Below are 11,001 nucleotides of genomic sequence, written 5' to 3' on the forward strand. Positions count from 1 at the left end.
CCCCCACACAGCCACTTCGCTTGACAACGATCGTAAGCCTGGATGAGCAACTCCTCCCTCCCAGACCGCTCTCTCTCTCTCCCTCCCTCCCTCCCTCCCTCCCTCCCTCCCTTCCTTCCTCCCGCTCTCTCTCTTCTCTCTCTCTCCTGCTCTCCCTCCCTCCCTCTCTCTCCTGCACTCGCTCTCTCTCTCTCTTTCTCTCTCCCCCTCCTACTTCTTTCTCTGGCCCTAATTCGTGTGAATGGATGTCTTGTGAAAAATATTTGGCTCTGGCTTCACAGGCTGAGCGCCATTGCTGAGCTGCTTTTCTTTCTTTAAATATTTTTTGGTCTCTACCAATCTCTCTCCCCTCTCTCTCTCTCTCTCTCTATCCCTCTCTCCTCTTTCTGCTCCACCTCCCTGTGTCTGTCCCCCTCTCTCTCTCCCTCCCTCCCTCCCTCCCTCCCTCCCTCCGCTCTCCCCTCGGTCTCTCGGAGCCAGACCATTTTGCCACCTCGTCCTCTACACCCATAACAGAAATTGATTTATTCATGGCGCTAATCTCCCCCCGTTAGCCGACACATTTGCAGACGGCGTTCTGCGCTGCTGAAGAGCGGCGCGGCTGGCCGCCATTGAAAATCTATCAGCCCTTAAAGAGGGGTCTGCTGACGCCATCCCATTGACTGGGGGGGTGGGGGTTGGAGGGGGGGGGGTCTCGGCAGCAGCGCTGGTGTCGGTGGCGATGGCGGCTAAGCCTCGCCGATTTGCGGCCGCATGCGGCGGCACGTGCGGGCCATCAGTGATGACGCCGGCCTGCTTAAAATAAGACCTCGTCGCCGCGGACGACGAGAGCGGGAAATGGAGTTGACAGGCGGTGCCGTGAGCCTGACACGGCCTTCAAGAGGCACCGGCCCCACCCCCCCCTCTTCCTCCCCCCACGCACACACACACACACACACACACACGCTGTCGCCAGGCATTAAGGAGGCAGAAACACACTCCTTCCAAGCCTGGCTGCTTCTGCCATTCACAAGCCTCCTATGCCGCCTGTGTGTGCTGCCTCCCCACTGATGTCTTCTGGCTGAGCTCACATTCACTCTTACTGTAGCAGAGAGAGAGAGAGAGAGAGGGAGAGATGGAGAGAGAGAGAGAGAGAGAGAGAGAGAGAGATGGAGGGAAACTTAAGAGAGACTGGGAGAGGAGTGCAGACTGGAGAGAGAGGGTAGTGGCAAACAGGAAAAAAAAACAAGAGTTAGACAGAAAGAAGGAGGAGGAAGAGACTGTCTAAAGAGACACTGCAACAGGGAGGGAGGAAGACTCAGGTTGAGACACAGGAAGAGTGGTTTTGTAAGAGTGGGAGAAAGATAAAAAATAAAAAAAACAGAGAGAGAGAACTGTTGAGGCTGAATGAGAGAGCGAGAAAGAGAGAGAGGAGAGGAGATGAAGGAGGAGTGTGAGGTGTGTGTAGCAGCATATGCCAGTGTGGCGGCTGCGTTTTGTGCTTATTTATTTAGAGGTGCCCAGCCCCTGCTCTTCCAGACGCGCTCCTCTCCGCTACGCTCTGCTACGCTACCGTGCCGGCCGCCGCTCAGAATCGGGTTTTCTGGCCACGCACTGGGAAGTAATGAGTGCCACCGAGGAGATGACACACACACACACACACACACACCAGCCCAGATCCAGAGCAGAGCAGAGGAAAGGAGACACTCCAAAGCAGACTCCTGTCTTCTCTTCTCCTCTCCTCTCCTGTCTTCTCCTCTCCTCTCCTCCTGCCTTCTGTATCCCCTCCTTCTCTTCTCCTCTCCTCCTGCCTTCTGTATCCCCTCCTTCTCTTCTCTTCTCCTGCCTTCTGTATCCCCTCCTTCTTCTCCTCTCCTGCCTTCTGTATCCCCTCCTTCTCTTCTCTTCTCCTGCCTTCTTTCTTTTCTTCTCCACTCTTCTCCTTTTTTCTCTCCTGTATTCTTCCCTTGCTCTTCCGTTCCTCTTCTCTCCTCCTCTCTACCTGCTTCTTCTGTTCTTACTGTATGTCTCCTCTCTTCTATTCTTTCCTCTCCTCCTATTTCTACTCTTCACTCTTCCTCTCTTGTATTCTTTCCTCTCCTCCTATTTCTACTCTCCACTCCTCCTCTCCTCTGTTCTCCTCTTTGCCTACCTATCTTTCCTTGTCCTCTCTCCTCTCCTGCCCTCCTTCTCCTCCCCTTTCTCTCTTTCCTTTCCTCTACTTTCTTTTCCTCCTGTTTCTCTACCTCTCTATCTCACCTTGCCTTCTCTCCTCTCCTCTACTCCACTCTCCTCTCTCCTCTCCCTCCCCTCTCTCTCCTTTGCCTATCTGGTGTTCTCCTCTCCTGTCCCCTGTCATCCAAATGACATTGAGCTGGGATTGTGTGTGATGGTGGTTGGGGAGGAGGTGGGGTGGAGCAGGAGGAGGAGGAGGCGAAGGGTGGGGGGAAGAATGAATTCTCTAATTGGATCAGCCAGTGGTAGTGGTGGTGGTGGTGGTGGTGGTGGTGGTGGTGGCGTTATGGAGGACGGAGGGAATGATGAAAGCACATGGGCACGTTCGCACTGACCTCTCGCAGGGGGAGACCGCCAGACGAGAGCACTTGAGTGTTTGGGTGGGAATCTTGGCTAATGTGGTGGCGCCCACGTGGTGAACGTACCCCCCCCCCCCCCACACACACACACACACACCCGCCTCTATTCCTGAAACGTGCTGCCAAGTCAGGGTTGACTGTGTTACCTGTGGCTGGACCCCTCCCCAGCCCCACCCCTGCTCCACCCAACCCCACCCCTCCTAGCCTTCTTACCTCTCCACTCCCCTCCCCCTCCTGCGCATGCACATATGGGTTATATAACCACACCGATGGCGGCCCTGCCCATGTTTTGAGTCCCTGTCGTTGTCAATGTATTCATGAGGTGCTCGTTTAATCTGCACGATTCACCATGCTCCACCTCCCCTACACACACACACACACACACACACACACACACACACACACACACATACCCCACTCCCCAACCAAGACTCCATAATGAGGTTGCTGTTACACATGCACACACACACACACACACACACACACACACACACACACACACCCTTGTCATGGCCGCTTGTGCCTTGAACCGGAAGCAGCGTCGGCTGACTCAAAAGGGCACGGAGGAGATGCCCCCACAGACAACACAAGACGCTGTGGCATCTTCAGCAAGGAAATGAAGGGGCTCAGAGAGAGAGAGAGAGGGAAAGAGAGAGAGAGAGAGAGAAAATATCTTATGAAATATTAATCATGGAGTGCTGCTTTTTCCAGTGCAGTGCACATTTTTACTCTGTCCAGGGGGCAAATTTTGCCCGATATGAAAAAAAAAAAAAAAGATGCCAGGCGATGTTGGCATCCCTGGCACTGCACTGGGCCTCTGTGGTCACTGTTTCCCTCTATCTCCCACTCTTTTGTCTCTCTCTCTCTCGCTCTCTGTCTTTTTTTTCTGGGGCCTCGGGGGCCACTGGTGGAATGTATGTGATTCCTCTCCTCACGCATTCATATCAGTTCTCTGAGCACCCATTGTAAGGCAGAGCACATGGCAGGTCGGAGAATGGGCATGAACTGTGTTTTGACCCCGATTCACACGGGACCCAGTCAGAGGGGGCGATGCACTTTTTCAGGATGAACGCACTCTCTCCCAACGCACTCTCTCCCCTCGTTTGTTTTTAGCTGATCAATCATGTCACGTTTTCATTGCCGTTTTGAAATTATAGTGGAACTAAGCCAGCCTGCGCACGGTTCCATAATTATCGCCTTTCTCTACAGAGACCATTTGACCCAGTCTAATGTGTCTGCAAAACGGCGTTTAAACCGAGCACATGGAACACTTGCGATTGCGGGCAATTCAACAGAGACTATGGTCTGGTTGTCCGAATCAGTGAATGGCGCAACTAAGTCTTTAATTACAATCAAAACGCTTTGCGCGAATCTCGTACGAGTGGCTATTTTCTCCAGGGCAATATTAACTGAACGAAACCGTGTCGACCCTGTACAGTAACCCTCTTAGAGGTGGGGGCGGGTGAGTATGGGTTTGCGGGTGGGGGTGGTCTTCATGGTTGCTAAGGGCAACGGGGTGAGATAGATGGTGTGTATTTGCGGAGTCGCAGCTGCGCGTGTGCTAATACCACCGCGACCCTCGCGTCCCCGCGCGATTCTCCACACTGGGGTTGGCTCGGAGGAAGCATGAGGATGCGAGCGGGGATTTAGTTTCGGTGTCTTTTCTCGTCTGGAGCAGATTATTACCTTTCTCTACACACGCAGGAACGGATTTAGCCACACGAACTAAGGTTTGACCAACCTTACTTTATTTATCGTTGATTTTCTTTTTTGGTTCATTTTAGGTAATAAGGCAAAAGCTAATTTGGTAATTTTAATTTTAAGTAAGCGCACTCTCTTTTCCCGGTGCATGGGATTAGGTTGCTTGTTTCTTGCTGTGGTAACGGTATTGTGCATGTACTGTGCATTGGAAGTAAACACGCCGTCTTTTCTTTGGTATCTAACCAACCTGGCGTATTTGGAGGCAATATGGGTTAAGGTAGCGGGGACAATAACGTTAAACAACCCGTCAATTGATCATGTATTGGTAGGCTACTTGTATTAAGCTGCGTAATGCTCTGTGGTTATTTGTAAATACGATTTCATTGATTGTTTTTTTTCAAATGTGTTGTCGAATTATTTCGGTTGTTTATGCAGCGTGTGAGAAGAGAATGCGTGGCTGCTTTGTTGCACAGTTCGTTGCCCGAGGAGAGGCGACGAGTTGTTTCATTCAATCAACTTCCACACTATGTCCGCCAGACCGGACCTTCACACATTGTAATTACACTCATTCAAGTGTGAATGCAAAGGGACAGGGCAGGTCTCCTATAACTGCCCAAATACATAAACTCTGTGTGGGAAATATGCGGGTTTCGATTGGTCTTTTTTTATAAGAGGAAAGCTGGCGCGACTGATGTTTTGGTAGAGGATTCGAGAATGTTATTAGTGAGCAGCGTGGTTTTGGCACAATAGACGGTCAATGCCCGGTTGTTGCGGAGGAGAGACGCGCTCAAAGTGCTTATTTCTCGTTTGAAGATTGCGTTACTGAATCAATGGATTTTAACCACAATTTCATGATACAATGTGAATCCAATCTTGGGAATCATTTAACAATTATTAGAATTTAAAGAAAAACGGATGAAAGAAATTGGTTTGAATGAACGTTGTCTATGACGTTCATTCACAGTTGACCGACCAGCCATTGTTTAAAATATTCTTGAGGCACAACAAAACGTGTCCACTGGACCCAGTAAATAGTGTGAAGGAGGTTAAACAACGTTGGCAGATAATATGGCAATTACCAACGAGTGAAATAGAAAAGAATCTTGCTCAATAACGATAATAACAATAGTAGACACTTATCTAAAATGGGGGGTGGGGGTTGAGTGACATTAGCATTGCAAATGAGTTTTTGAAAAGCACAGGCACCTGCTGTCTCGCGCATTTGCATCGGCTTTTTCACTGCCCCCTTTTTCTTTACAATTATGTTCTATTTTCTGCAGTGTGAAGATCTGAGTACAGTTAAAGCCAATCGAGAGAGTTTTGACGGTGAATCTCCCGCTCTCTCTGCGGACTAAGCATAACAAAGGAGCGAAAAGGGTTTGTCAATGAGAACGAGGGGGATAAAAACCGCCAAGTGCCGATTGTCCTTGTGTCAGTCAGACGTCCGAGCGCGAGGCTATAGTGTCGCCACAGAACTCGGTAAACATGTTCGAGGCTCCACCACGAGCCACCGTGGAATGGACAAAATCCAATTTAAACGTCTTATTTGCATCATGCCTCCCATATACAAAAACATGAAAGCAGTTCCACAGTGGCCTACATAGACCTTATTGCTGTATCCATTTGACGTGCGTAGCCATCACGAGGGCGGCATTATTAATCACATAGGCTACAACCTAAACTATGCTGTAGGGCAACATCATGAGATGAATTCATCAAGTGTTTCACATAGAATGCTTGACATATTTGAAATTCTCGATTGGGAGATGCGAAGATATTGTTTGAACTGTAAAAAGGGCTACATTTTAAGCGCATGGTTGAAGATTAGAGGAAAACAGCTTCTCACAAAAGAAGCCTCTGTCGGCTGAAAAACAAGGTCAGCGTTCAGAGGAAGATAAGAGTTGAGTCAGGGTGAAAAAAAACGAATTAATGATTCCTTTCATTCTCACATTCGACTGGCCAAGGCTGGTTTTCATGTATGGAATAGCAAATTCTGGAATTCAACCCTCATGCTACAGGGACATCTTGTTTTTTTGTTCCTTGTTTTAAGGATTGATTCAGACTATGGATTTACACCATTCAGCTCACATCCCCATCTTGTCTTAGAATCACAGTTTACTGTGAGTGTGTTTTTAGCCAGTAGTCAGTGTCATCAAACAAACAGAACAGATGTTTAAACCCTTGCTGTGTTTGCCACCAGCCAAAATGGCCATGTGTTATGCTCCAGTGCCTGAATGTAGCCAACATGGGCTGCCACAAACCAGGGATAACCTAACCTTTCCAAACAGTGCCGATTGCTGAACAAAATGACTGATCCACTTATCTGCACAGCCAAGCACTAGGTGACAGGAGTCAGGCCCCTCATGGCAACACAAGATTATCTAGAGCATGCTCCGTGTTTATGCCAGGGAGACCCCTGGGACAAGATGCTGCACTCATTACGATAGACGTTACACTTGTGAGATGACACTGCTGCACTGCCATAAACATATAGGCTGCTGTTTCAACATGTTCATTGCTCAGAGTAAAGATTGAGTGGGTGTAGTTTTTTTGTTCTTTCATTCCTTTGATTTGACACTGATCAGTTTTTTCTACATCTTGTTTGCTCCTCTCCCCCCTCTAGATTTGTGGTGCTCGTGGTCATCACGGAATATGATGCACAGGACTCTGTTCCCAGAGGGAAATTGGACCGGAATACATTCAGATGCACTGATGAGTGCTCAATGAACTCAAGTCTCTTGTGGAGCGTGAGGAAATTGTATTTTTTGATACCTTAAAAGAGGAGGGGGCGAAACTGTGATTACACATTTCGTTTTTATTTAATTTTTTTCATTTTTCGCCCCGTGGAGACAACATGGCAGCCACCGAGGCTTGTGCTGCCCCCGTCCAAGCAGAGAGCACAGAGACTAAACCAGAGGAGGCAAAGCCCGCTAACGCGGAGCAGCCCGCCAATGCAGACCCGGCACCGGCCCCGGCAGAGGAGACGAAAGAGACGACGGCCAACGACGATGCCACCCAGAACTCCGAGCAGCCGCCCGCGGAGCAGCCAGCCGAAGGCAAAGCCAAGCCCGCCTCGGAGAACATCCTGGGTTCCTTCCTGAACAAGAGTGGGCTGGGAAAGCTTATGGGAGGGGGCAAGAAGAAGAAGGAGTCTGGCGCAGGTGGTGAGGATGGCACTGTTGCCGGGGGCGACGCGGAAAAAGACAAGAGCCAGGCGGACGAGGGCAACAAGGAGCAGCCGACCAATCAGACGGCAGATGGTGCCGAGGCCGGCGCCGAGGACCCGGCCATAGAGAAGGCGCCAGAGAACGACGAGGCGGCGGCCGGGACTGGCAAAGACGGCAAGCAGAAGCAGGCCGAGAAGTCCAGCGTGCGGGACTTCATCCGCAAGCCCGTCGCCAGAATCTTCTCACACAGAAGCACAGAGAAGAAGGAGGGCGCAGGCGCAGGCACAGGCGAGGGCAAGAAGCACGGCAAGGTCCGATCCAGGTCCCTCGACAGGCTGGAGGACGCCGACGCCAGCACCGTCGCCGTGGAACAGACGGAAGACGTCCAGGAAGCGGCTGGAGAGTCCGACAAGGGCGCCGCCCAGACCACTAAACACATGAAACGCTGGCACTCCTTTAAGAAGCTAATGGCCCAAAAGTCTCACAAGAAAAGCACAGATGACACCAAGGAGGGAGAGGGTGCGGAGGGAGGGGCAGAGGGGGCGGGCGACTCATCAACGCTCGATTCCGCGACGAAATCGGAACACTCCGGCCAGAAACGGTGGAAGCTGAAGAGGTCATGGACATTCCAGGGGCTCAAGAGGGACACGTCTGTCACGGGCTTCCACAAGGCGGCGAAGGAGGGTGAAAAAGAGGGCGAGGAGAAAGGAGAGGAGGGCGCCGCGGCCAGCGCGGAGAATGACCAGGGAGCCGCAGCTGGCTCAGAAGAGCCCAAGGCCGCCGCGGACGGAGAGACAGACGAGAAGACGGAAGGCGACGACGACAAGGGGGCCGCAGCCGCCCCACAGCGCACTAAATCGGTGGACCAGCACGCCAATGAGATCTGGACCTCGTTCAAGAAGCGAGTGACCCCCAAGTCAAAAAAGTCGACAGATGCCAGCGCAGGAGCGGCGGTGGAGGAAGGGGCGGAGGCGGCGGCGGCGGCCGGCAGCGGGGAGCAGGAACAGGCCGACGACCAGCAGGCGGCTAAAGACTCCGGCAAGACGGCCAAGACGAAACGCACGCACTTCAACCGCGCCGTGTCGCTAAAGAACTTCATCATGCGCAAGGGCGGAAAGAGCACCAGCGTGGACCTCGGAGGCGAGGCCAAGGAGGAGGGCGAAGAGGGGCAAGACGGCGCGGCAGAAGAGGCCGACGCCAAGGGCAGCGACGAGGGCACTGCCGACGCAGCAGCTGGGGCAGGGGCAGCGGCCGACACCCCTCCGGCCACAGCGGAGAAGAAGGAGGAGAAAAAAGAGGAGCCAGCCGCAGCTGCCGCCGCCGCCCCCGCCGCCACGGCTGTCACACAGAGCGATGACAAGGCGGCCGCGGCTCAGGTGGCAGACGGGCCCAAGGCGACTGACGGCGAGGGGAAGAAGCCCGACGCGGCCGCGCCATCTGCTCCCAAGCAGCAGGCGGCGGTGGCAGCGACGACCGAGTCGCCACGCGTCGCCGAGACGGCCACCGCGGGCGCGGCCGTGGCCGAGCAGCCGGCCGCCGAGGCCAAGACCTCCAACCGGGAGAACGGGTGCCCGGACGGCACGGCGCACAATCACGAGGCGGCCGACGGCGAGAACGCCGTTGAGGAGGCCAAGCAGCAGGAGGAGGAGAAGAGCCTCAACTGCAAGGAGGCCGTCATCGACGCCGACGTCAGCAGCGGCGGCAAGGCCAAGGACGGCAAGATCCTGAGCCCGGACGGGAAGTGCGGCGGCAAAGGAAACGCGGTGGCCCAAAGCGGTGAGTGTCCGCCCGCAGACCTAGAACCTAGCAGGCAGCAGCGTCGCGAGGGGGAGGGCGCCGCCTCAGAGGCTTTAAAGGCAGAAGTAGAGGCTGCTAGGCAATGTGAGGTGCTAGAGGCTGGGGATGGGGATGGGGAAGGAGGAGGAGGAGGAGGGGAAGGAGGAGAAGGAGAAGGAGAAGGAGAAGGAGAAGGAGGAGGAGGAGGAGGGTCTCCTCAAAATGGAGGCTCCCGGTCAGGGTCAGAGGAAGCCAGCAGCGCTGAGGGGCATGACCAGGACGAAGAGTTGAAGAAGATGTGTTACCAGGTCGCGGCCTCCATCGTCCGCTCGGTGATGTCGGCCGCTGCTGAACAGTTAGAGAAAGAGATGGACTACCTGGACAGCAGGTTCAAATGCTCTCCCTCGGCCAACAATGGCAGTTACCCAGATATTGACGTCAGCTTCTACCACTAAGCATGCTCTAAAAGGCCACTTCCCATAAATCCTCCTATCTCCACTCCATTTGCTCAGAGTATCCAAATATCTAGTGTTGTCTTCCTCATTCAGGATAGGTTGTTAGGTCTTTATTTTTTTAAATCTAGAACTATAGCCTTTTTTTGACTGTACCACTGTTAAAAGCCATATCTATATACATATACATTGATACGTAATGATATATATACATTCACTGCATATTCCAAAGTTTCCCTTGAAATTGAAGTTGACATGATATGTTTTTTTGAAAATGCAAACACTAACGTATGAGTGTAATGGTCCTTTTGATTTGCTCACTAACGGTTGTCTACCCTCTCTCAGGTCATAAAAGGTAATGCCCGAGTCCTCACATTGCTCTCTAGATATGACTATGTCTGTGGTAGATTGCAGGAACCCTGTGTTAGATGGAGCCCCCCCTGGTTTCGTTACACTGTGATTTGACCCCCTTTTTCTCCTGTAGTCTTTTGATGGTCTCTGTGCCAAGTGATTCTGTCCCCCAGTGAGATAGCTCCCAGAACTAGACAAAGACTAGAACAACAAAGAGTTTACTGTCTGTCAACCCAAATGTGTGCCGACTAACTGTAGTTGTACTAACCTCATTAATGTTCCAATTCAATTTTAAATAAAAAAGAAATACTGTTCTAATTTTTTACAAAAAATATATTGTAATATATTTCATGTCTTTTGTTATCATTCACCAGAAAAAAAGGCGGGAAACGTGTGAAGCTACACACTGAGGATTAGAACGGCATGGGATTCTGCGAGAAGCTTTGCCCCCCCTCCCCCACCCCCCTTTACCCCCAAAAAATGGAGTAACCACTTGTTTGCGTCACAGTTCACCATGGTGGGAGAGATGCAATTCCATATAGCTGACTTAAACATGATTCTGAAAGCAATAATACTACAGTCGTTGATCAGCGCAGCTCAGCCTATCATTCCATCATGTAAATGTTTTGCTTGTCCTCTAGTAAGATTTTATATTGTCAATAAAAAAAAAAGAAAATGGAAAAAAACTGAAACATTCCTCTCAATGGTCTCTTTATGCCAAGATCAGAAAAAAAGACTGTTAGTTTTATATTGACTACCATTTCGTTTGTAGTTTTCCCCTTAATTAGATTTCAAGAGTGGAACAGATGTTTGAAATAAATGCCCTGGAGAATGCCCCTACACTTGTGGACTCACTGAGCAATGTGACCCAGTCTGCGTGTTTCTGTTTTTAGACTGTTACCTTGTGTACATGAATAAATCTCCATGAAATACTATGACACTGTTTTGGGGCTTTATTGCCAGATCTTGGCCATAAGGAGC

General features: G+C 51.4%; 1 protein-coding gene across 1 annotated transcript; it reads left to right on the forward strand.

The window, feature by feature from the left end:
- Positions 1 to 4,108: 4,108 nt before the first annotated feature.
- si:ch211-137a8.4 (A-kinase anchor protein 12) lies at positions 4,109 to 10,722 on the forward strand. Its single transcript, XM_062553230.1, has 3 exons — positions 4,109 to 4,303; positions 6,898 to 9,217; positions 10,395 to 10,722. Exons 2-3 carry the CDS (start codon positions 7,129 to 7,131, stop codon positions 10,415 to 10,417), a joined length of 2,112 nt encoding a protein of 703 aa, XP_062409214.1. The 5' UTR covers positions 4,109 to 4,303; positions 6,898 to 7,128; the 3' UTR covers positions 10,418 to 10,722.
- Positions 10,723 to 11,001: the final 279 nt, after the last annotated feature.

Source organism: Sardina pilchardus, chromosome 13 (genome assembly GCF_963854185.1).
Source record: "Sardina pilchardus chromosome 13, fSarPil1.1, whole genome shotgun sequence".
Taxonomy (NCBI): Eukaryota; Metazoa; Chordata; class Actinopteri; order Clupeiformes; family Clupeidae; genus Sardina; species Sardina pilchardus.